Genomic DNA, 27,689 nt, shown 5'->3' with positions numbered 1-27,689 from the left:
GAGAACAGCAGCAACAATACGCATCGTCAACATGTTGACAGAAGTAAACAAACACAAAATCTGCTACAGCACAGCGGGGTGTTGTTTATAGGCATCTTCTACAACAATCAAGATGATGCAATTCAAAAGGACGACCATTGGCATATTGTAGCAATACTGCAGGCATTAGGTACACCTGGAAGTGAAGCTATAGTATACTTTAGAAGACTACTAGTAGACTTAGTAAATTAATAGTAAACCTTTCAGTGTAAGAACAAGGGCAGGCCCTCTTTTCAACATACCTCCTACCTGACTTTAGTGAAGGAGAGAGCAGTGCAGTACTGCACTCTACTACCCCCCCCCCTCGACACAACAGTGAGTTATATCACAGCAATCTGAGCTTCAGCCCCGGCAGCAGAGGACGTCCAAATCCCTCTATTAATTAAAACTAGAGAACTTATCTGACTTTTCATTTCTCACTTCTCTGTGCAGCCAAGTCTCTATGTGATGGTGCACAGGCCCGGCAGCACTCAGAAAGAAGAGTGTGTCCCAAATGGCACCCTAGTCCCTTTATAGCGTGCACTACTTTTGACCAGTGCCCATACGGCTCTGGTCAAAAGTAGTGCACTASACAGGGAATAGGGTCCCATTTGGTGTGCAAACTGGGCTCTGACCTGATCCAGGCACTGCGAAAAGAGGGCACAGACGTTCGTCATCCAAATGGGCTGCAGGTTCATTTTAAGTTACTAAGGCAGATGGATTTTTCCTTTACCGGGGGTTGAGAGAAATCCTCTGGAAACATATTTGTTCATTAAGTGGCAATGGGGCTTGACAGCCCTGCTCTCTAGCAGCAGCAGCAGCGTGGCTGCTGACGTGTTCTGATGAGGCCTACGACATAGCTGAATGTGGGAGGGAGGGAGAGAGAGGTGAGAAAGAGGCGAGAGAAACAGCAGAGGTGAAAGAAGTGCTGGAGGAGAGGAGGAAAAGCAGCAGGCTASGGAGACTGGTCCTGAAGAGAGACAGACCTGGAGGAACCATGCAGCGTAATTACTCACTGGAAATCACTGCTACACAAAGTCACCTTGGGGAAAACACTGAGAAGTGGGAGGAACAAGGTACAGGTTTGCTGTCACAGACATTTGCAAGAAATAAGCATAAACACAAAGAGAACGAGAAAAGCAAAGCACCGAACATGAGAACCGATTTAAAGTCCCCTTTAAAAACATACCTTAAAAAAGGCCATACCTTAATCTATAAATCTCAACAATATGAAGAATTTAATGAAATGTACTTCATCGCTTTATGTTCCASACGTAGCATTTTCATGTGTAGAGAACAGATCCCTCTTCCGACGTTGTGCCAACAAAGCTCTCTGATGCCAGTCTCTGTAAAGCATCCCACTGGGCACAGACATAAATTCAACGTCTAGGTCCACGTTGGTTCAACCAGTGTTTTCCCAGTGGGATGGCATTCAAGGTCTCCACTAAAACTGTACATACGATCCTCGGTGCTCAAGCATCTCACATAGATTACCCATGAAGAGGCCGCATTAGCTGCAAGCTGGCTCGGTGGATTCRGCCAACACTTGGACCAGACTCTGAAACCCAGCCTGTGTCCTAAACGGCACCATATTCCCTACATAGTGCACTAACTGTGACCAGGTCAAAAGTAGTGCCCTACGTAGGGAAGGCTAACCGTCCTCCATAAAGAACAGTTAGTGGGTATTACTACTTTCTGACCGTTCCAGAGCCACAGASGGTTTGAGAAGGCGAAAGGGCTGTGAAACTACAACAAGTAAAAAGCTGTGTCACAAAAAGCTAGCTGATGGCAGGAAGACAACAGAGACGAGCTCGACAAGACATTCCTGCGGTTTCACTACGAGTCTCGTGTTCGCACGTCTGCTTCGACGACCTTCATTAGCCGGGTATTAATATTCATACAGCAAGGCATTAGCTTAGAAACTCCTAATTAATTTCCCCATATTGTTAACCTGTCACGTGTGTAGTTTGACAAACAACGTGGCGCCGCTAGATTGGAGATGAAACATGGCTGTCTGTGTGACGGATAAGAAGACGGACGAAGAGGAAGGACGTTTATCTTTCTGCGTTGGAAACATGAAAGTTGAGTTGCATCTTGGGCTGGCTCGTTACCATGCTGACGTGACAGCCAGRGCCAGGAACAAAGGCCCGCTGAGAGAGAAGAGACGAGAAGAGTCTGTCTCAATTGGTACTCTATTCCCTACATAATAATATGTCATTATTATTACGTGGGTGCTTATATTTGTCCTATTTCAATTGAATTGGAAATGTGTTTTTTTGCATATCCCAACTCACAGGTCACAGCCAGGGTCTTCCCTACACTATAGAGAGAGGCAGAGTAAACCCAGTCTGCTGCATCTAAAAGAGGATGCCTCTAATCTTACTTTGCATCTTAACAATGGCTGGAAGGAGAGGGGGGGGGGGGGGGGGCAAGATTGGACCACAGAGAGGATTTGGACCGTTTTATATCATTTTCTCTCCAAAAACCACAATATTCTCTACATACTGTAGATAATGTTTTGGAAACTACATTCCAGAAGACAACTTTTACATCCCAAATGGCACCATATTCCCTATATAGTGCACTACTTTTGACCAGGGCGCCGTTTGTGACTCAACCAACATTCTCAAAGCTCACTCCCCCTCCCTGAGCRTGATGGTAGTTGTGTACTTCTGCCTGGCTGGTTGCAACTGGCTACAACACAAAAGCTGCTGCTCTTCTGATTCGCTGCTGCTGTGGATGAACCAAACAAAAGATACAAAACACCGCCGAAGAAGGGCAATCATACCCCCCACTGACAATCATCTGGGCCTCACGAACATACATTTCCTCTGGGAGATCGATAGCTAGGTCTTTTACAAGTCGTGGCTCCAAGCACACTCTATGAGGAGAGTTATCTAGAWACGTTAGATCCTGTCTGCTACTGGAGGTGGACAAAGAGATGGAGTCTGTCGACCTGCGGCGTTAGTTCAGCCTACCTCAGTGCTAGTTGGTGGGAGAGTCAGAGCCTTGTGCTGCTGAGAGATGGGTACCTCAGAGAGCTGCTAGAGCTCATGGGTAATCCACCCCGGCGCTGTGTCCGCCTATTGCCGCTACTCCGCTTTCTGCTCCTCCTTCGGGATTCCGAGGACAAACTGAATTCTGAGGACGGCCGAGGCCTGGTCCTGTAATACCTTCCTCACCCCATGCTGCGAGAAGCCTCTCATTGGTCCCTGTCGCGCCGGTCCCTGGTCATTGGTCTCTATCATGCTGCTGCTACCGATGCCTTCCTGCCTACTACTGATGACACGGATGACAYCGATGGACATTAGGAAGGAAGGAAGGTTGTCCCTGAGCTGGGCTGGGTTTAAAACAGGGCCGGCCCAGTGTARACCGCTCCTCTGGGGTCTCCATGTCACTTTGGCAGTAGATTATTTGCCCTCCCTTACGCAAGTAAGTCTCTGCAGTGACAGCATGTTGCTGCTAAAACAGCACACAGTCTGCAGCAAACTGCTCTGCTCTCTCAAATCAAATCTTATTGGTCACATACACATTGTTAGATGTTAATGCGAGTGTAGCGAAATGCTTGTGCTTCTCGTTCCAACAGTGCAATAATATCTAACAATTCCCAACAACTACCTAATCTAACAACTACCTAAAACACACAAATCTAAAGGGGTGAATGAGAATATGTACATATAAATATATGGATGAGTGATGGCCGAGCYGCATAGGCAAGGTGCACTAGATGGTAAAAAATACAGTATATACATGTGATATGAATAATGTAAGATATGTAAACATTATTAAAAAGTGTCATTATTTGAAGTGGCATTGTTTAAAGTGACTAGTGATCCATTTATTAAATGTAAGTTGTCCGGTGACTATTTTTATGAATTGTTCAGCAGTCTTATGGCTTGGGGGTAGAAGCTGTTGAGGAGTCTTTTGGGCCTAGACTTGGCGCTGCGGTACCGCTTGCCGTGCGATAGCAGAGAAAACAGTCTATAACTTGGGTGACTGGAGTCTGACAATTTTATGGGCTTTCCTCTGACACCACCTATTATACAGGTCCTGGATGGCAGGAATTTTGGCCCCAGTGATGTACTGGGCCGTTCGCACTACCCTCTGTAGTGCCTTACGGTCAGATGCCGAGCAGTTGCCATACCAGGCAGTGATGCAACCAGTCAGGATTCTCTCGATGTTACAGCTACAGAACCTTATAAGGATCTGAGGACCCATGCCAAATCTTTTCAATCTCCTGAGGGGGAAAAGGTTCTGTCGTGCCCTCTTCACGACTGTCTTTGTGTGCTTAGACCATGTTAGTTTGTTGGTGATGTGGACACCAAGGAACTTGAAGCTCTCAACCTGCTCCACAACAGCCCCGTCGATGTTAATGGGTGCCTGTTCGGCCTGCCTTTTCCTGTAGTCCACGATCATCTCCTTTGTCTTGCTCACATTGAAGGAGAGGTTGTTGTCCTGGCACCACACTGCCAGTTCTCTGACCACCTCCCTATGGGCCGTCTCATCGTTAAATCAGGCCTACTAACACTGTGGTGTCGTCAGCAAACTTAATGATGGTGTTGGAGTCGTGTTTGGTCACGCAGTCGTGGGTGAACAGGGAATACAGGAGGGGACTAAGTACACACCCGAGGGGCCCCAGTGTTAAGGATCAGCGTGGCAGACGTGTTGTTGCCTGCTCTTACCACCTGGGGCGGCCSGTCAGAAWGTCCAGGATCCAGTTGCAGAGGGAGGTGTTTAGTCCCAGAGTCCTTAGCTTAGTGATGAGCTACGTGGGCACTATGGTGTTGAACGCTGAGTTGTAGTCAATGAACAGCATTCTCAAATAGGTGTTCCTTTTGTCCAGGTGAGAAAGGGCAGTGTGGAGTGCAATTGAGATTGAGACATCTGTGGATCTGTTGGGGCATTATGCGAATTGTAGTGCGTATTGGGTGTCCAGGAYGATGCTGTTGATGTGAGCCATGACCAGCCTTTCAAAGCACTTCATGGCTACCGACGTGAGTGCCACGGGGCGGTAATAATTTAGGTAGGTTACCTTCGCTTCCTTGGGCACAGGGACTATAGTGGTCTGCTTGACCAGGTATTACAGACTCGGTCAGGGAGAGGTTGAAAATGTCAGTGAAGACACTTGACAGTTGGTCCGCGCATGCTTGGAGTACACGTCCTGGTAATCCGTGCATGCTTCAGTGTTGTTTGCCTCGAAGCGAGCAAAAAAAGCAAGCCCTGCCACATCCGACGAGCATCAGAGCCGGTGTAGTAGGATTCAATCTAAATCCTGTATTGACGCTTTGCTTGTTTGATGGTTCATCTGAGGGCATAGCGGGATTTCTTATAAGATCTGCATTAGTCTCCCGCTACTTGAAAGCGGCAGCTCTAGCCTTTAGCTTGATGCGGATATTTCCTGTAATCCACGGCTTCTGGTTGGGATATGTACGTACAGTCACTGTGGGGACAACGTCATTGATGCACTTACTGATGAAGCCGATGACTGAGGTGGTATACTCCTCAATGCCATTGGATGAATCCCAGAACATATTCCAGTCTGTGCTAGCAAAACAGTCCTGTAGTNAGAGCCGGTGTAGTAGGATTCAATCTAAATCCTGTATTGACGCTTTGCTTGTTTGATGGTTCATCTGAGGGCATAGCGGGATTTCTTATAAGATCCGCATTAGTCTCCCGCTACTTGAAAGCGGCAGCTCTAGCCTTTAGCTTGATGCGGATATTTCCGGTTGGGATATGTACGTACAGTCACTGTGGGGACGACGTCATTGATGCACTTACTGATGAAGCCGATGACTGAGGTGGTGTATTTCTCAATGCCATTGGATGAATCCCAGAACATATTCCAGTCTGTGCTAGCAAAACAGTCCTGTAGTGTAGCATCCGCGTCATCTGACCACTTCCGTATTGAGCGAGTCACTGGTACTTCCTGCTTTAGTTTTTGCTTGTAAGCAGGAATCAGGAGGATAGAATTATGGTCAGATTTGACAAATGGAGGGCGGGGGAGAGCTTTGTATGCATCTCTGTATGTGGAGTAAAGGTGGTCCCTGGTTGCACGTGACATGCTGGTAGAAATTTGGTAAACTGATTTAAGTTTAACCGCATTAAAGTCCACGGCCACTAGGAACGCCGCTTCTGGGTGAGCATTTTCTTCTTTGTTTATGGCCTTATACAGCTCGTTGAGAGCAGTCTTAGTGCCAGCTTCGTTTTGTGGTGGTAAATAAACGMCTACGAAAAATACAGCTGAGAACTCTTGGTAGATAATGTGGTCTGCAGCTTATCATAAGGTACTCTACCTCAGGCGAGCAATACCTCGAGACTTCTTTAATAGTAGACATCGCGCACCAGCTGTTATTGACAAAACGTTTGTCAGGGTTTTGGGTGACAAGCTAAATTTCTTCAGCCTCCTGAGGTTGAAGAGGCGCTGTTGGACTATTTCAGTTTGTCTGTGATGTGTACGCCGAGGAKCTTAAAACTTTACACCTTCTCAACTGCTGAACCTTCGATGTGGATAAGGGAGTGCTCCCMCTGCTGTTTCCTTAAGTCCACGATCATCTTCTTTGATTTGTTGACATTGAGTGAGGTTGTTTTCCTGACACCACACTCCGAGTGCTCCTCCCTGTAGGCTGTCTCGTTGTTGTTTGTAATCAAGCCTACTACTGTTGTGTCATCTGCAAACTTGATGATTGAGTTGGAGGCGTGCATGGCCACGCAGTCGTGGGTGAACAGGGAGTACAGGAGAGGGCTGAGCGCACACACCCTTGTGGGGCCCRAGTGTTGAGGGTCAGTGAAGTGGAGATGTTGCTCCCTACCTTTAACACCTGGGGGRAGCCCGTCAGAAAGTCCAGGACCCAGTTGCACAGGGATGGGTTGAGACCCAGGGCCTCCAGCTTGATGATGAGCTTGGAGGGTACTATGGTGTTGAATGCTGAGCTGTAGTCCATGAACAGCATTCAGCACTCTCCATCCCCTTCTTCTCTATTATCTTARTTTTAAATATGCATTGTTGAGAAGGGCCCGCAAATAAGCATTTCACTGTTAGTCTASACCTGTTGTCGACGAAYTATGTGACAAATACAATTTSATTTCATTTCATTCTCTCCGGTCTCATAGGAAAATTGCGAAGAGATGGGCTTCCATTTTTTCTGACTATAATTGAGGCGGGAACGCTTTTGCTTCCAGATTTCTCCTGTGTCACAGCAGCAACAGCAGCAGGGAGGAAAGACGAGATAAGACCCGGAGCTGGCTAGTGGAGAAAATCACCAATCGATTCTAATTAGAGGCCTTTTGTTCACCTCCAGAGGCAGAACCGCGTCTGCCAGCAGTGCAATTTTAACCTTTCGCTTGTTTTTCCACCAGCAGCAGATGTAGAAAGACAAATCCAGCKTTTTAGTCAATTGCCAACTTATTATATTTCTTTAACTTCTCCAGCTTCTAGTAAGAAAAGTCCTTACAGAGATCACTTGGAGCATTTTACCAGAATAAAGAATGGAGGAAGCATTGCTTTGTGATCTCAAGAGGGCAATTTGTCAGCCTGCTTTTCAATGCTTAAGAAGCAATGAAATTGAGCACACACAGCAAGGTCACCCCCCTGAGAAGTGTTTTACTACAACACATACCAGTTGCTGAGGAAAGTGTCTGTCTGTCTGTCTGTCTGTCTGTCTGTCTGTCTGTCTGTCTGTGTCTGTGTCTGTCTGTCTGTGTCTGTCTGTCTGTGTCTGTCTGTCTGTCTGTCTGTCTGTCTGTGTGTGAGGCTGAGCCAGACATAAGCAGGGTCATAACAAGTGTGCCCTGGTCAGCCAGAGAAAGCAATTGAGCAGACAGATTCTTCATGTGTAATGGACTCTAACAAAGCAAAGTAGGAACATTCCATGGCTGTGTTTTCTAAGAGGCGATGAGTTGGGAAATCATGTGGTGCCATGACTGAGAGGCCCATTCTGCCAGTCTCAGTGGTGCCGTTAGGCATGCCTGGGCACATTACAACTGTTCACCAGGGGCACTCTGCCCAAGGACTGGCAAGGCCGAGAGAGCAGCATCGAAACACATCAACACACGAGACCAGGGTTGTATTCACTAGGCACCAAATGGAAGAAAACGGACTGAAAACATGGAAAAGATTTATATGAACTTGTCCAATAAAGAAACAAATGTTCCTTTTTCATTTTAAAATGGTGTGCGCTAATGAATAACCCAGACCAGTTCTGCCATTTCCACCACATGAGTGAAACAACCATGGTGGACTGAAGTCAAATCTTCCACTCACGATCACCGAAGGGAATAAGCACTTATCCTCTTATCACAGTAAACACATCCAACGTCCCCGAAGAGTAATGGCACTGGACATAGGGAAGGATAGAGGGATGGAGGGAAGGGGAAGGGGTTCTTGGTTTCCTTATTTAATAAACAAAGAGCTTAAGCCCAGCTCCCGATTGTCTAAACCCCCCCGAGTCACAGGCTGTGACGCAAACACAGAGTGTGATTAGCGGTTTCAGTCGAGTTGACCTGAGGGAAGAAGCTCTGTGTGAAATGGACAAGAGCACTCCTGCCAGCTGTTGTGTAACCACTGTTGACCACAGTTAGCAGGCTAGCAGCCACACACAGTTCAGAGTTACAGCCCTATCAGAAGGTATCGTGTGAGCCGATAGCAATCGAGGAGTGTGCATCAGATGGGATTTGTAGTTGGACTGATGGCGTATTATCACCGGCTAATATTTCCTGTGTGTGAGGTGGTGTTGTCAGCGAACCATAGTGGGTAGCCTGCGTCCCAAATGGCACCCTATTCCCAATATACAGTGCATTCAGAAAATATTCAGACCCCTTGACTTTCAACATTGTTACATTCCTTATTGGATTAAAATCTTTATCAATCCACACACACACGACAAAATAAAAACACGTTTTTAGAAATGTTTGCAAATGTATTAAAAATGTCAAACTGAAATATCATATTTACATAAGTATTCAGACCCTTTACTCAGTACTTTGTTGAAGCACTTTTGGCAGCGATTATAGCCTCAAGTCTTCTTGGGTATGACACTACAAGTTTGGGTTGGATGGGCAGCGTCGCTGCACAGCTATTTTCAGGTCTCTCCAGAGATGTTCGATCGGGTTCAAGTCTGGGATCTGGCTGGGCCACTCAAGGACATTCAGAGACTTGTCCCGAAGCCACTCCTGCGTTGTCTTGGCTGTGTGATTAGGGTCATTGTCCTGTTGGAAGGTGAACCGTCGCCCCAGTCTGAGGTCCTGAGCGCTCTGGAGCAGGTTTTCATCAAGGATCTCTCTGTACATTGCTCTGTTCCTCTTTCCCTCGATCCTGACTAGTCTCCCAGTCGCTGCCGCTGAAAAACATCCCCACAGTATGATGCTGCCAACGCCATGCTTCACCGTAGGAATGGAGCCAGGTTTCCTTCAGATGTGACACACTTCTCGAGCKTAGGCCCCACACAGTCTTAATTTACATCAACAGGCAGTAGGAAGCACTCTCATCCATTTATATGCAGATGAAACAGTCTTATACCCAGCTGGCCCCTCAGATTTTAAGTTAAACGCTCTACAACAAAGCTTTGTTAGTGTCAAACAAGATTTCTCTGCCCTTAATCTTGTTCTGAACACCTCCAAAACAAAAGTCATGTGGTTTGGTAAGAAGAATGCCCTTCTCCCCACAGGTGTGATTACTACCTCTGAGGGTGTAGAGCTTAAGTTAGTCACCTCATACATGTACTTGGGAGTATGGCTAGACTGTCCTTCTCTCAGCACATATAAAAGCTGCAGGCTAAAGTTAAATCTAGAATTGGTTTCCTCTATTGTAATGGCTCCTCTTTCACCCCAGCTGCCAAACTAACCGGGATTCAGATGACCACCCTACCCATGCTAGATTACAGAGAAGTAATTTATAGATCGGCAGGTAAGGGTGCTCTTGAGCGGCAGGATGTTCTTTACCATTCGGCCATCAGATTTGCTACCAATGCTCTTTATAAGATACATCACTGCACTCTATACTCCTCTGTAAACTGGTCATCTCCGTACACCCATCGCAAGACCCACTGGTTGATGCTTATTTATAAAACCCTCTTAGGCCTCACTCCCCCCTATCTGAGATCTCTACTGCAGCCCTCATCCTTCACATACAACACCCGTTCTGCCAGTCACATTCGGTTAAAGGTCCACAAAGCACACACATCCCTYGGTCGCTCCTTTTTTAAGTTTGCTGCAGCTAGCYACTGGAAAGAGCTGCAAAAACCACAAACTCTTCATTCAAAGACTCAATCATGGACACTCTTACTGACAGTTGTGGCTGCTTCGCGTGATGTATTGTTGTCTCTACCTTCTTGCCTTTGTGCTGTTGTCTGTGCCCAATAATGTTTGTACTATGTTTTGTGCTGCTACCATGTTGTTGTCATGTGGTGTTGCTGCCATGCTGTGTTATGTGTTGTCGTCTTTGTGTTGTCGTCTTAGGTCTCTCTTTATGTAGTGTTGTGGTGTCTCTTGTCATGATGTGTGCCCCGTCCCCGCAGGAGGCGTTTTGCATTTCGGTAGGCCGTCATTGTAAATAAGAATTTGTTCCTGACTTGCCTGGTTAAATAAAAAAAATTCTGGCAAAATTGTTCTATCTTGGTCTCATCAGACCAGAGAATCTTGTTTCCAATGGTCTAATTACTTTAGGTGCCTTTTGGCAAACTCCAAGTGGGCTGTCATGTGCCTTTTACTGAGGAGTGGCTTCCGTCTGGCAACTTTACCATAAAGGCATGACTGGTAGAGTGCGGCAGAGATGGTTGTCCTTCTGGAAGGTTCTCCCATTTCCACAGAGGAACTTTGGAGCTCTGTCAGAGTGAGCATCGGGTTCTTGGTCACCTCCCTGATCAAGACCCTTCTCCCCCGATTGCTCAGTTTGGCCGGGCGGCCAGCTCTAGGAAGAGTCTTGGTGTTTCCAAACTTCTTCCGTTTAAGAATGATGGAGGCTACTGTGTTCTTGGGGACCTGTAATGCTGGAGACATATTTTGGTACACTTCCCCAGATCTGTGCCTCGACACCATCCTGTCTCTGAGCTCTACGGACAATTCCTTCAACCTCATGGCTTGGTTTTTGCTCTGACATGCACTGTTAATTGTGGGACCTTATATAGATAGATGTGCACCTTTCCAAATCATGTCCAATCAATTGAATGTACAACAGGTGGACTCCAATCAAGTTGTAGAAACATGTCAAGGATAATCAATGGAAACAGGATGCACCTGAGCTCAAATTCAAAATCTCATAGCCAAGGGTCTGAATACTTCCATAAATAAGGTATACTTTTTTTAATACATTCCCKAAAAACTGTTTTCGCTTTGTCATTACTGGGTATTGTGTGTAGATTGATATGTAAKAATTTTAGAATGAGGCTGTAACGTAACAAAATGTYGAAAAAGTGAAAAGGTCTGAATTCTTTCTGAATGCACTGTAGCTATTGCACTACTGATGTGCTAGCTGGGTTTTAATTRAAGACATGACCGTACTGCTCCTGGAGCCACTACAGAGAGATAAGACCATTAACGTCTGACCTCTAACCTCACCACACACAACCTCCACATAGAAAGTCTGCTGGAAAACACTCCACTCTATTCTGTTTGTTTAGAAAAAACGGGAGACTTCGTGACATTTCACGGGTTAAGTCAATAATCCGACGCGTCGGGCTGTGAGAAGCAGCCAGCCATACGGCTCACATTCTGGTTTCCGGTGAGCTGTCAGAGGGGCACTAGCGACGTAGTCAGGCGCACCGGCGAACGTGCCTTCCGCTCTCTGCCCRCCGTTGACAGGCAGCCGCTATCCTGCATGGCGCCGAGGAGCGAGCATGACTAAYATGTGTGTGTACATCAGGATCCAGAGGATGAAATGCGAGCAGACACATWTTGGCGGCCTCCTTGGCTAGTGTTCACCCCTCCCCTGGGAGACCCCACAGGAAGCATGCAAGGGCACAGTGTGATCAATGGAGAGCTCGTTAGTGGACCTGCCTTCTCCTCATATTCATTATCACGGGACGGGAGGGAGAGGGGGCATTAGAATGCATGCTCAGCTCAACTGTCTCCTTGTCTCTTGTGAATGGCACCACACCACTCAGTATTCAGTGAGGGACACTCTACTGAGGCACGGTCTGCATCCCAAATGGCACCTCATTCCCCATGTAGTGCACTACTTTTGACCAGGACCCATAGACCAGGACTAATGGAAGACTAGCGGCTAGGCCGGGCCCCAACAGGACCTAGTTAGAAGAGCGGACATCCCTACGTCCCTTTGTCCCCCCCCCCTTCCTTATCAGACAGTCGTTTCCCCAGCAGCTTCGAATAGGCCCAGTTGTAAACAGCTAGGCTACATTACAGCTTGAAGAATTCCTCTCTGGTTGTTGACTTGGTTACACCCTGTGTCTCCAAGGCCAGGCCAGGATGCGGTGATTAAATCCTAAACTAGGCTGCTCRGGAGGGGGAGTCTGGATGAAAGCATACAGCAACGTCCTCCTCTTTTCCTGCTTTTCATTATTGCAGGGGATTATTCTACCCTTCAGCCATGTACAACATCCCCTAGTAGAGGGCTACACGGAGTCAGCCAACTTRCCCCATACACATCACGAGTAGGAGTACCCTTCTCTTCGCGCACATTTTCCATTTACTAACTTAAAAATGGTAGCCTAAGCTTTCGCTTTGAGAAAAAGGCTCACATTTCCCTGTCCGGGTTCACTGTGTCTAACTAAAAACAGAGTGATTGCAGATGTATGCAGAGAGACYTTTTCTAAGTTTCATTTCATAGAATGACTGTGTTATTGTCTTAAGCCCACAATACCACGCTCCGGTGCTTATTACATATTCACAGGGATAACATTAGCAATAATGTGGCAGAGAAGGCATTCAAAGACTCGGGCTCTCTCATTATTGCTGAATTCACAGAAAAGGGGAAGTTGACTGGCTGAGTAACATTCTTTYGCTTCCCTCCAGTCTCCAGTTCCATTCCACTCTAGATGGAACCCCTTCAGCTAAATACATTTTTTGCACAATGGTAAATATGAGAGAGAAAGAGAGCGTGTAAAGTTAATTTGAAAAACTTGAGGTTGTAAGGAGAAAAGAAACCTCCTAAAGTCTGAGGGAGAGGAGTGTGAAAGAGCAGAGTAAAAAGAGTAGGCTGTAATAAGCTGAAATGGTGGCTGTAATAAGCTGAAATGGTGGCTGTAATAAGCTGAAATGGTGGCTGTAATAAGCTGAAATGGTGGCTGTAATAAGCTGAAATGGCGGCTGTAATACACTGAAATGGCGGCTGTAATACACTGAAATGGTGGCTGTAATACACTGAAATGGTGGCTGTAATAAGCTGAAATGGTGGCTGTAATAAACTGAAATGGTGGCTGTAATAAGCAATTATGAAGGTGTCACACCGATGGCGAGTCAGAGCACTAAAGAGGGAGCAGTAAAGCCGGGCAGTGTCCCAAATAGTCAAAAGTAGTGCAATACTTAAGCAATAGGGTGRCATTTGAGATGCAACCCCAGTAATAACTAGCAGTTCCAGTCTGACGGCCCAAAACCCCTCATATTAACACCAAACACTCTCTGGTTCATTAGCAGTCAGGAGCAGACGAGGCACCACTGCAAATTAACAGCAAACGCAATCAAAMAAATCTTGACCAGCCTGTCCTTGTTTGGGCATTGGGCAGAGTGGGGTGAAGAAGTAGAGGGAGAGGAACAAGGTTTTAAGGTTTTAAGAGAAAAAAAAAGGGGGCGGGGGGTTTCTTGCGTATGGACTCACCAGGCAAGGAGTCATCATAAGCTTGTCCACAGGTGCAGGCTAACATGTTCACAGCAGGCAGGATCCCTCGAAGTCTGCTTCCCCACAATCATAGGAAAGACTTGTGCACAACCAGGTAAAGAACTACTACCCCAGCAACGACTGTGACATCCTTGAGGCACCCGCCTTCCTCCCACCTTCCCTTCATCGTTCGTCAACTCCAGTCTCTCCAACTACCTTTAAAAACTCTGACGACGGCTTAACTTACTCTCCCCAATCCCAAACAKGAATTCCTTTAAAGGCATGTCTCACCCCTCTCTTTCTCACTCTCTCCCGACTGACTTACTGCCTGCCTGTCCTGACTGACGCAAAGGAGGAGCGGCAGAACAGAGGAGCACTAAGGGGGAAGGAAGTGACATCGACAGGTGCTCTCCAATAGAACCTGCCTTCCTGTTGACTTGGGTAAACAACGGGAGTGTGGAACGTTGCCATGGATGGAGCGAGGGGTGTGAGTCAGAGCGTGTCCTTATACAGACGGCTCATCGCTCTGTTCCTACTACAMGGATCTCTCGATTGTCAACGCACTGCACGGCCGGGCACAACTTAGTCACCATTTCCAACCTACCGTCAGCTAGGACCACCTGTCAAAGGTCKGAGCATTTCTCTCTGTGTCTCCAAAAAAGTCAATACAGCCTCTCATCGCAAAGAAAGCCAGGTGAAAATGTCAACGTAAAAACCACAACCTCTTGAGAAGGCATTTTCTACAGTAAAATCGGGGCCAAGCCCTTCAGTAGCTTAACGAGATAGTAACAGTGTTCATATAATGTGGTTGTGGAAGAGTGCAGAGATATAAAGCACAGCGTGTCTATCTTCTCGAGCAGTGATACAATGAGAGCTGTAACAGAGGTTAGTGTASCTGCTTGGCAGGGAATGATACAGGTGTGACAAAAAGGTATTTGGGCAGTGAAACAGTAAGATATGCGCTACGGAGCTTCCTGTACCTGCTCTTTGACGGAGGCCAGGATGTTGTTGGCGGTGCTGTCGGCCTCCATGTTCCGGTTGGTGAGTTGGGCTCCCTCTCTGACGGTCAGCAGAAGCCCCTCCTCCGTRGCTGSGCTCTGCTCAGGAGCTGGCATTCCTCCTGCAGACAGACACTTTGGTCACCCAATACATTCCTCTGATACATACATGTGGACGTGTGTTTATGTTGCGTACACATGACCCAACCAATGGCATCCCCACACCATCGGCACAGTAGACAGAGGCAATAATACACACAAGCTTGTACAGAACCCACGATATATTCTCTCTCTCCCTCTCAAAACAGCAGACTAATACACATACTTGAAAACACAACTACCCATGCCAGCTGGAGCAAACCAAAGACAGTCAGAGACACTGAGTCAYTTCCATATGGCCCTGAGGCAACAAACAACTTCAGTGATGACTGTATACAGACTCGTAAAAAACACAAATTCCAAAACACACTAAATCTTCAAGTCCAAAAAGGAAACGTGACTTTCTCGCAATTCCAAGAAAGCCGACAATTCCTAGAGCGTACAGCGGCACAACAGAGGAAAATGCACGTCAGCGGGCGTACGGAGGAGACGCTTTGTTCTTCTTCTTCTTCCCTCGCTCCTGGGCGTCAGGAGTGAAATGTAAAAGCAGTTATGGCCRCATGACAGGCCAAGCACCAGAGGACTGCATGGGGAGACAGTTTCTGATCCATTTTTATGTGAAGGAGCCCGTTTAAGCAGCTGAGCCGTAGCCGGGCTGAGGGCTCACAGGGCTGCCGCATTGGTGTCAGGCTGAGATAAGACAACAGGCTGAGGTATAATGAGGGGGTGCCATTGGGGAAACAGGGATGTCACAGGGACTTTTACTGCTTCTTCAATCCTCCACTGCTGCTGTCATCTGGTCTGAAAGCTACAGTCGATCCAGTCCCAGTGAACCCAAATTACACCCTATATAGTGCAATAGATAGTGAAGTGCCCTATATAGTACACTAAAGTGCTCCACGGGCTCTGATCAAAAGTAGTATACTAAATAGGGAATAGGGTGTCATTTGGGATGCTGATAGCGTCTGAGGTAATGGTAAGTCTATTTCTTAATTTCTTTATTATTTCTTCGGATTGTGTGCAATTTTTTTTTTTTTTTTTATTGCTCGGTATTACTACACTGTTGGAGCTAGACACACAAGCCTTTCACTGCACCTGCGATAAGATCTGTAAAATCCGTGTACGCAACCAATAAAACTTTGATTTGATTTTGAGTCCGTCTCAAATCTCCTCTACGCCAAATCGCAGTCTGGATATTGGCTACTGGGGAGAGTCATTAAACCATGTCCTTATTTACACCGCCAAGAGCTCCAACCCTCCCAGCATAACTCAATAAGACCTCCATGGAACTGTCTCTTTTTATATGCCTTATTCATTATGGCAGCCGGCTGGTGATTGGTGAATTCGTTCTGCTGGCATGTTATGCCAACAATGCCATGCATTATTGAGGCTACGGAGTACAGTACTGCACTGGATGTGCATACACACCCCAGTACAGGAATCATTTAACGCAGGCTGCCAGCCAGCCAACAGAAGGCGCACCATTGGGCTGTTTACAGTAGACATAGGCTCTGATGGGAAACTCCTGTCCGGGGACAACTAGCCAGTCTGGGAGGTCCCCGAGATAGTCGGACGGTATCTGAACCCGTGGTGTTCTGGGTATTTCAAGGTCGAAGCAGATCGGATCACATGTGGGTTATTGGGTGGCAGACAGGGGGTATAACAAGCATGCTGGTAGCAGGGTCATAGCCTTTACACCTCACAATATATACACATATACTTTGTAATGTAGCAGGGAGGAACAACATCGTTTTTTCCTKGTTGTTATACAGAGTTACTATTTTGTCTCAAGGAGTCTCTTGCCTTTAGTTCCCATAACATGGAGCAGAGACAGGAATCTAGAGCAGCACAGTTCCAAACTGAGTGTTCTCTTCCTTGCCAAGTCAAGATGGTTACAAAAACAAGAGCGGGYAAAAAAAGTAGTCAGGGCTCACTAAGTTTCTGTTGATACTCTTTATATGCACAGTACTCTGAAACGATTCAAAAAGAACGCTGTTCAGCAGGCATATCCCAGTCATTGAGAAAAACAAGTCTCCTTTTGTCACAAAGTATGGAATGGCCTCTTCATGGAGCCCCCTGGAGAGCATGACATTATAGTATTACATTTTTTACAGACAACATGTAACATAACTCTTCTATACACAGATATTCAGACTGATACACAGTAAGACAGAAATGGTGCAATAAGATACGTCATGACACATTTCCTTCTGCAGAAAATCTAAGTTGGAAAACTGCCCACTAACCAGAGTGAAGAAAAGACACACACACACACACACACACACACACACACACACACACTCAGAAAACCAATACGCTTCCACAAACCAAATCTACGGCCGCCTAAAGAAAAAAAGGAAAATTGTGATTCGTATATTAGCTTACTGAAATTCCCCATCCTATCTGGGACAGGACTACTTAACCCCTCTCAGCTCAGGGTTCTCCTTAACTAAGATCAGGCTCCAGAGTGTGTGTTAGACATACCACAACTCTGCTGCACACTACTACTACCACCACCTGGAGGTTAGAGCAGCGCTGCTGCCCCGGAAAGTTKTTCAGGATTACCTCCTTTGTTGTCCTTCAAAACGAGATGCGGCAACAACAAAAAAAAAAAAAAACTTTATGAGGCTTGTGAGGCTGGAGGCTTTATGAGGCTGGAGGCTTGTGAAAAGCTCACATGCTTCAGGTCTCTGTAGGGTTTTTTGGCATCTGGTAGTTTCAAAGTAAAGCTAGAGGCTGCCTGCCAAGTAACCAAGATGCAAAGGGAGTCAAACGCAATCAGCGCTGCTTTAAAGACCGTAATTAGGATAATGCCTCRAGGACACTACCAGGACTTCACAGGATCCAAGTTAAGTCACTCAGAACAAAAAGATGGGCCCATGTCATTATGAACCTGGTCATTTCCTCTGGCTATGCCCAAAACAAACACAGTCAATAAGACAGACAGACACAGACAGACTACTAGAACTTCCAGTGGGACTTCAGTGTCAATATTTAGAGAGGATTATTGCACCTTGTGTGAGAGTCAAAACACACCATCACAACATTGAAATCTGTCTGGAGTAAGTAGCTTTCCCTAGATGACATCCCCCCCACTGCACAGGCAGAAAACACAGGCACACACACACAGAGCGAGAGAAACAACTGACCCATAGTCAGGTTTACTATTTCTTCTGGCTAAAAAACACTGGGCTAATCTGACCTCTCCCCGCCATCTACTGGGCACAGGATATAAACTAGAGCTGGAAGTGCACGCAAGGGTCAAGGAATCAGCAAAACAACYAGCATCTGTAAAACGTTATTAACCAACTACCAACTGGCTGCTCGGCTAAGCAGCCTTGACAAGTCAAATCCAAATCCTATTTCCGAATCATTKAAATCCACGGCATCTCCAGCTCTGCCAAGAAACCGCTTCGCAWGACCCCACCCGGACTCCCGCCAACGCCAACCAGGTCACATGGTCTAGTAGTCCAGTCAGTGACCTCATATTCCAGTCACTCTTCCAAGCAATCGAGCAGCAGAATTGTCTGTACCGCAGCAGGGAACGATCAATGTGGTGGGAAGGGGTTCAAGTGAAAAAAGGTTGAGAAAGTAGTCTAGCAGATCAGTGGAGAAGATGTAATGGTCTAGGCTAGGGTTGAATATTTTCACAGGATTTTATCAAATGTTCCATACCATGAATAAAATCCCTTTCCTCCCGGGTAACCCGGTATTTCCCGCCAAAACCGGAAGTATCATTCAAAAGCACATACAGTGCAATTGGAAAGTTGGGACCCCTTGAATTTTTTCCACAGTTACGATACAGCTTTATTCTAAAATTGATTAAATCGTTTTTCCCCCCTCAATCTACACACAACACCCAATACTGAAAAACAGGTTTAGAATTTTTTTGCAAATGTATTAAAACTAAAAACAGAAATATGTTATTTACATAAGTATTCAGACCCTTGGCTATGAGACTCYAAATTCAGCTCAGGTGCATCGTGTTTCCCTTGATCATCCTTGAGATGTTTCTACAACTTCATTGGTTAATGAATGAATTAGTTAATTATGTTGACTGAACATGATTTGGAAAGGTGCACACACCTGTCTATATAAAGYTCCCACAGTTGACAATGCATGTCAGAGCAAAAACCAAGCCATGAGGTCTAAGGAATTGTCCGTAGAGCTCCGAGACAGGATTGTGGGAAATGGTACCAAAAACTGACTGCAGCATTGAAGGTCCCCAAGAACACAGTGGCCTCCAACATTCTTCAATGGAAGAAGTTTGGAACCACCAAGACTATTCCTRTAGAGCTGGCTGCCTGGACAAATTGAGCAATCAGAGGAGAATGGCCTTGTTGAGGTGACCAAGAACCAGACGGTCACTCTGACAGAGCTCCTCTGTGGAGATGGGAAAACCTTCCAGAAGGACAACCATTTCTGCAGCACTCCACCAATCAGGCCTTTARGGTAGAGTGACCAGACGGGAAGCCAATCCTCAATAAAAATGGCACGACAGCACGCTTGGAGTTTGCCGAAAAGCACCTGAAAGACTTTCAGACTATGAGAAACAAGATTCTCTGGTCTGATYAAACTAAGGTTGAACTCTTTGCCCTGAATTCCAATTGACACATRAGGAGGAAACCTGGCACCATCCCTACGGTGAAACACGGTGGAGGCAACATCATGCTGTGGGGATGTTTTCCAGCAGCAGCTACTGGGAGACTAGTCAGGATCGAGGGAAAGATGAACAGAGCAAAGTACAGAGAGATCCCTTGATAAAAGCCTGCTCCAGAGCGCTCAGGACCTGAGACTGGGGCGAGGGTTCACCTTCCAACAGGACAACGACCCTAAGCACACAGTCAAGACAATGCAGGAGTGGCTTCGGGACAAATCTCTGAATGTCCTAGAGTGACCCAGCTAGAGCCCAGACTTGAACCCGATAGAACATCTCTGGATAGAACTGAAAATAGCTGTGCAGTGACACTCCCCATCCAACCTGACAGAGCTTGGGAGGATCTGCAGAGAGGAATGGGAGAAACTCCACAAATACAGGTGTGCCAAGCTTGTAGCGTCATACCAAAGAAGACTCAAGGCTGTAATCACTGCCAAAGGTGCTTCAACAAAGTACTGAGTAAAGGGTCTGAATACCTTTCTAAATGTGTTTTTCAGTTTTACATTTTTAATACATTTGCAAAAACCTGTTTTTGCTATGTCATTATGGTTTATTGTGTGTAGATTGAGGGGGGGGGATGATTTAATACATTTTAGAATAAGGCTGTAACGTAACAAAATGTGGTATAACCAAGGGGTCTTTCCAGATGTACTGTGAATACAGTGCCTTGCAAAAGTATTCACCACCCTTGGCGTTTTTCCTATTTTGTTGCACTACAACCTGTAATTTAAATGGATTTTTATTCATATTTCATGTAATGGACATACACAAAATTGTCCAAATTGGTGAAGTGAAAAAATGAACTTGTTTCAAAAAATATAAAGAAATTTAAAACGGCAAAGTGGTGCGTGCATATGTGTTTACCCACTTTGCTATGAAGCCCCTAAATAAMATCTGGTGCAACCAATTACCTTCAGAAGTCACATAATTAGTTAAAGTCCATCTGTGTGTAATCTAAATGTCTCATGATCTCTAGATAGATAAGACACACGCCTGTTCTGAAAGGCCCCAGAGTCTGCAACACCACTAAGCAAGGCGCAAGCAAGCGGCATCATGAAGACCAAGGAGCTCTCCAAACAGTTGTGGAGAAGTACAGATCAGGGTTGGATTATTTAAAAAAATATCTGAACCATTGAACATCCCACGGAGAACCATTAAATCCATTATTTAAAAAATGGAAAGAATATGGCACCACAACAAACCTGVCAAGAGAGGGCCGCCCACCAAAACTCACGGACCAGGCAAGGAGGGCATTAATCAGAGAGGCAACAAAGAGACCAAATATAACCCTGAAGGAGCTGCAATGTGCCACAGCGGAGATTGGAGTATCTGTCCATAGGACCACTTTAAGCCGTACACTTCACAGAGCTGGGCTTTACGGAAGTGTGGCCAGAAAAAAGCCATTGCTTAAAAAGAATAAGCAAACACGTTCGGTGTTCGCCAAAAGGCATGTGGGAGACTCCCCAAACATATGGAAGAAGGTACTCTGGTCAGATTAGACAAGAATTTAGCTTTTTGGCCATGAAGGAAAACGCTATGTCTGGTGCAAACKCAACACCTCTCATCACCCCAAGAACACCATCCCCACAGTGAAGCATAGTGGTGGCAACAGACTGGGACGGAGGTTCACCTTCCAGCAGGACAATGACCCTAAGCATACTGCTAAAGCAACACTCGAGTGGTTCAAGGGGAAACATTTAAATATCTTGGAATGGCCTAGTCAAAGCCCAGACCTCAATCCAATTGAGAATCTGTGGTATGACTTAAATATTGCTGTACACCTGTGGAACCCATCCAACTTGAAGGATCTGGAGCAGTTTTGCCTTGAAGAATGGGCAAAAATCCCAGTGGCTAGATGTGCCAAGCTTATAGAGACATACCCCAAGATAATTGCAGCTTTAATTGCTGCAAAAGGTGGCTCTACAAAGTATTGACTTTGAGGGGGTGAAGAGTTATGCACGCTCAAGTTCCGTTTTTTTGTATTATTTCTTGTTTGTTTCACCCCTAAAAATGTTTGCATCTTCAAAGTGGTAGGCATGTTGTGTAAATCAAATGATACAAACACCCCCCAAAAAATATATTTTAATTCCAGGTTGTAAGGCAACAAAATAGGAAAATTGCCAAGGGGGTGAATACTCTCGCAAGCCACTGTAGGCCTGTGTGGATTTGATTAGAAAATTCAAGCCTGATACAACCTGAGCCTGATTAAATACATTTAAAATGAGCCCTATCCAATACATAGGCTATATGATATATACTGCACATTACACACAACAGAAAAACATAAAAGTACATAGATACTATGCTCTCTTGGGTAAAGTTATGAAAACAGCTCCAGTAAGCTAATCTTTGAGTGTGAACTGTATTACTGTACTTTATTGGATTATACAGACTGGAATTACGAACCTCATTCYTACCATGATAAAGCAAGGAGAGAACATGCGATTCTGGTGCAGCACATGCGGCCTAAAGTCACAAGTATAGGCGAGCGAATTTGGTTTACATTTATCATAWTATTTCCCCTAATGTTATTAGCTTACCTCCTCTTTCTCTAGTGTTGCTTCAGTCCMTTCWKYKGTTCAAAAGTTAAATGAAGTAAAATGTCATTGTACTCGTCTTCATAATTTTAATGACATGCTTGAATAATATAGGACTATAATGGAGATGCACAAGGCTTTCACTTCTTTTCATGAGGATTGAATGGTTATGGGTCTGAATAAATAACTGCTATAGCCTTCTTTCAAACTACCCGCGAGTTCATTTGACTGCCGTATTTAACATTCAGCAAACAGGAGCTTGGGTCCCTCTTRGAATAGTCTATTGGTATAAGAAATATTTAAACAATTATGTCCAGCAAGCTATTCTAGTCTAGATTTTCCTGCATGGGAGTAGAAGAGCTAAGGAGCGTTTTTAAAGGAGAGGCCAGCGGAGCACAGGTGTGTGCATTTTGCGCAAGAGACAGCGGCTGTAAGTTAGAAGCTTATTATGCATAACCCATCATTAAATTAGCTAAATACAAACGCTAATACTGCATTGAATGTATTACCTGAAAGAGGTAGGCTAGGACATCTATATATAGGCCTATATATCAATCTTGAAGATCTATTTTGGATGCAATTTGAATGGAATTGGAGAGGTCGACTGCGAAACTGTTCGCTCGTGCACATATTTAAAGCAATGATATAGGAGTGTTTTAAATCTCTGCAGCTGCAATAAATAACATATTTACAATTTAAAAAATAAGGTGACCCCCGAAAGCCAGATGGAAATGTGTAAATTAAACGTGCATCCGTTCTTTATATCACATTAGCATAGGCTATGCTAAAGGTCTACCTGTCACACTAGAATCAAATTAAACGTTACCATGAGATGAAAGGCCTACATACTGAGATGGGCTGTCAGTCCCCACCGATTCATCATACAGTGACCTGAGTGACAGCCGTAGAAAATCCAGATTTACATATCGCATTTCATTTAACAGTTCCATTTCTCGTCATGCTATTCATATAAATAATTTATTATAATTTACCGCTTTTACAGTTATTTATCCTGGGAAAAGGGAGTGGTTTTGGGCGGTAAATCTCGGTAACCGGGTTCCCGCCATTCAACCCCGGTCTAGACATCAATGGGTGACTTTCAAATCCTCTGCTTGATACTTTATCTGGCTGCAGAAGCCTCTTTAAAAGAGATTCTRCAGTGATTTTGTAAAAACTTTTTAGCCAGTAGTTCTGAAAGCAGCACTCACAACCCAAAAGTGATCCCCTAAAATTGCGTACCACGTCACATATGTGCATATATGTGCACCACATTGCTCACTCTCTGCTGTGTGTGCATCTTGCTGTCACTCAAATGGTGAAGGGATGAAGCTCATTGGGTACAACTCAAATTGTTAGGGCCCTGGCCCACGTGGGGYAAAATGAAAGGAAAATAGCGCAGCAGTTAACAGAAAAACTGTAAATCTGCTTATAGATTATGCATGTATGAACTACGCGGATACATCTGGCCCAAAGCGGGAGGTTTCAAAAAGTCTTAGTAGTGGCCAAAGTTCCGGGAACATGTCTTTCAAAAAGGCACAATGAAGACGTTTTTAGATCAATATCAAATCATTTCTGGGTAACAATTAAGTACCTTAATGTAATAGATATCCATTAAAATTGACAAACTGCTATTTAGCAATAAACTATTTCTCAAGCAAGACTTTTGCTAGGACTGTCTGAGAAAAAAAATTGTTTTAAAGTGTTAGTTTTTTTAGCTGTTGTACAATATGATATAAAACACAGGAAAATCACGTTTGACTGCACCTTCAAAAAGAAATCCACAGTAGAGACAAATTACTTCATCACTTTTCAGTTTCTCATGACAACTGACCTGTGGCCCCCTGCCACGCATGGCAACTTCCCCAGGGAGCAGAGAAAAGAAAATCGAACAGATTGTCAGACAGACACATTCCTTCATCTCCCATTTCCCAATCTACAAACAGTAGACAACCCTTCTGGTCACGAGACTGAATGCAACGTGGCTTAGGGTAATAATACCCATTATAGCATCAGTCAACACGAGGGAAGAGAAGAACTGTGTTGAAGGCTTCATAAGGCTGATTGACACCCAAATTAACCAAGTCACAAGTGTTGAACAAAAAAAACGTGGAAGGGAAAACCAGAGCTCAGATATAATTATACATTAGCCTGAARTTCAGAGGCAGGCAGTCTCAGCAGAGCAGCAGTTCAGATGCTGATTGCTCGGTCTTCAAACATAAAGCCTGGGAAATCGAACTGCTCAAATAGAGTTGTGAGCGGACTCGAGCRAGCTACTCACAGAATTTGGAATGAAAGCCTACCACAACGTGGCGCTCCCCTTACTTTGACTACGAAATTAGGTAAGGGATRTTTACTTTTACCACATTTTAGATATACACAAGTATTAATTAAATATATGCTGTATTTGATCATTGGACCAGCAACCCTCGTACAGGWCTACTTCAGCCACATGGCAAAAACTAAAGCTGATAGTACAATATGCAGAAGGCCTAACAAATGGGTTATACTGGTCCAAGTATAACATTCCATTAAAACTCTTGGCCCCCCAATCATTGGTTCCTCTGGACTTAAGCCGGCATGAGGGCGGAAAACAAAGGGCATAATTAACTRCACTAGAATACTACTGATCGATGCCTTGGCCATGTAAAATAAAGAGCTTGTAGGGAACCAGACCTCCATTACACAGCACAAAGTAGCCATGGCAATGTCCCCAAACACCTACAATGCTTAATTGCCTCTTTCAAATAGCATATTGACTTGGCTAAATAAAAGTGATATGTGGTCTCTGGCTGCCTTTTCAGACTTCACTAAGCGTGGTCGATACCATATTTCAGCGCTGATAAACAAACACCCAAAAATAACAGACATGAATTGTAGTTSTACGTCGGGCCAAATAAAACATTTATCAAGACTTCAGCAAGAAMGCAACATATTTCTTACCAAGTAGTTGTCTGCGACATATTCTGAAAGCCCCATCCCAAACTATTACAGAGACAAAGCAGCTATGCTTAGACTGCTGACTATAGTCAAAACTAACTACAGTAGCTGATGTAATTTGGTTTTAACGCATGTGATATACACAAAGAAGTTAAAGGGAGCCTCACATACTTTACAACATGGCCTAGGCCCTAGAGCACCCACACACACCCACCCCCCCTGAGAAACAATTTCATGGCACACAATTTTCTTCTCCCAGTACAATGACATGAATTCTACTGAGATTAACCTCACCTCAAAGATTCGAGAGGGKAAAAAGAGGCCTTCTATGTACACACACACCTCCTTTTGCCCTTCTCTTGAAATATATACATATACAGTTGAGGTCGGAAGTTTACATACACTTAGGTTGGAGTCATTAAAACTCATTTTTCAACCGCGCCACACATTTCTTGTTAACAAAATATAGTTTTGGCAAGTCGGTAAGGACATCTACTTTGTGCATGACACAAGTCATCTTTCCAACAATTGTTTACAGACAGATTATTTCACTATCACAATTCCAGTGGGTCAGAAGTTAAAATATACTAAGTTGACTGTGCCTTTAAGCAGCTTGGAACATTACAGAAAATTATGTCACGGCTTTAGAAGCTTCTGATAGGCTAATTGACATCATTTGAGTCAATTGGAGGTGTACCTGTGGATGTATTTCAATGCCTACTTTCAAACTCAGTGCTTCTTTGCTTGACATCAATGGAAAATCAAAAGAAATCAGCCAAGACCTCAGAAAAHAAATTGTAGACCTCCACAAGTCTGGTTCATCATTGGGAGCAATTTCCAAACGCCTGAAGGTACCACATTCATCTGTACAAACAATAGTACGCAAGTATAAACACCATGGGACCACGCAGCCGATCATAACCACACTCAGGAAGGATATGCGAAAAGCACAAATCAATCCCAGAACAACAGCAAAGGACCTTGTGAAGATGCTGGAGGAAACAGGTACAAAAGTATCTATATCCACAGTAAAACGAGTCCTATATCGACATAGCCCTGAAAGGCCACTCAGCAAGGAAGAAGCCATGCTCCAAAACCACCATTAAAAAGCCAGACTACGGATTGCAACTGGGGACGAAGATTGTACTTTTCGGAGAAATGTCCTCTGGTCTGATGAAACAAAATAGGAACTGTTTTGATCATAATGACCATCGTTATGTTTGGAGGAAAAGAGGAGGGCCGAAGAACACCATCCCAACCGTGAAGCTGGGGGTGGCAGCACATCATGTTGTGGGTGCTTTGCTGCAGGAGGGACTGGTGCACTTCAGCTCAGACATATATATACATCAAAATAGATGGAAGCGATCATAAGAGCGAAGGTGTATGTGGAATATAAATGTGAGCAGAGGAATTATTAGTGATAATTGAGCAACATCTCAAGACCTCAGTCAGGAAGTTAAAAGCATGGTGCAAAATGGATCTTCCAAATGAACAATGACCCCAAGCACACTTCCAAAGTTGTGGCAAAATGGCTTAAGGACAAAAAAGTCAAGGTATTGGAGTGGCATCACAAAGCCCTAAACCTCAATCCCATAAAAAAATTGTGGGCAGAACTGAAAAAACGTGTGCAAGCAAGGATGCTTACAAACGCTATACCGTTCACCAGCTCTGTCAGGAGGAATGGGCCAAAATTAACCCAACGTATTGTGGGAAGCTTGTGGAAGGCTGCCCGAAACGTTTGAACCAAGTTAAACAATTTAAAAGGAAATACTACCAAWTACTAATTGAGTGTATGTAAACTTCTGACCCACTGGGAATGTGATGAAAGAAATAAAAAGCTGAAATAAATCACTCTACTATTATTCTGACCTTTCACATTCTTAAAAATAAAGTGGTGATCCTAACTTACCTAAGACAGGGAATATTTACTAGGATTAAATGTCAGGAATTGTGAAAAACTGAGTTAATGTATTTGGCTAAGGTGTATGTAAACTTCCGACTTCAACTGTGCGTGTCTGTGAGATATATATATACATAGCGACTGATTGATGACTGATTGGGGAATGATGATTGTCACCTGTGAGTAGGGGAGAAGGAGAGAACAGAAATACACACAGGATACACACAGAATACTTGTATCCGTAACACACACACACAGTCAAAAGTTGACACCTACTCATTCAAGGGTTTCTTTATTTTTAAATGAATGAAGACATTTGATGATGTAACGATGGTCTTGCGGAGAGAGATTAGACCAAGGCGCAGCGGTAGATGAATACATGATTACATTTATTTAATAGACCAGATGAACACTGACACGAAAATATACTTGAAAACTACAAAACAACAAAACGACGTAGACTGACCTAATCATGAGAACTTACATAGACACGAAGAAAGCACGAACAGGAACAGACTACATACACGAACGACAACCGAAACAGTCCCGTGTGGTGCGACATACACAGACACGGAAGACAAACACCCACAAACAAACAGTGAGAACATCCTACCTTAATATGGTTCTCAATCAGAGGAAATGAATACACCTGCCTCTAATTGAGAACCATATGAGGCAACCCATAAACCAACATAGAAACACATAACATAGAATGCCCACCCCAACTCACACCCTGACCAACTAAACACATACAAAAATAAGAGAAAACAGGTCAGGA

The 27,689-nt window shown here is 44.7% G+C and overlaps 1 protein-coding gene across 9 annotated transcripts in view; it reads right to left on the bottom strand.

The window, feature by feature from the left end:
* Positions 1-27,689, bottom strand: part of LOC111974551 (plakophilin-4-like) — a 119,701-nt gene that overhangs the window by 72,819 nt on the left and 19,193 nt on the right. For all 9 annotated transcript variants that reach the window (XM_024002337.2, XM_024002382.2, XM_024002356.2 and 6 more), the window contains exon 2: positions 14,764-14,903. In XM_024002337.2, coding sequence (XP_023858105.1) covers positions 14,764-14,898 — 135 coding nt within the window. In that variant the 5' untranslated portion in view covers positions 14,899-14,903. The remainder of the gene's footprint in view (positions 1-14,763; positions 14,904-27,689) is intronic.

This window comes from Salvelinus sp. IW2-2015, linkage group LG2 (genome assembly GCF_002910315.2).
Source record: "Salvelinus sp. IW2-2015 linkage group LG2, ASM291031v2, whole genome shotgun sequence".
NCBI classification, from domain to species: domain Eukaryota; kingdom Metazoa; phylum Chordata; class Actinopteri; order Salmoniformes; family Salmonidae; genus Salvelinus; species Salvelinus sp. IW2-2015.
Note: the sequence above shows the minus strand (reverse complement) of the source record. Positions and strands in the feature narration are given on the sequence as shown.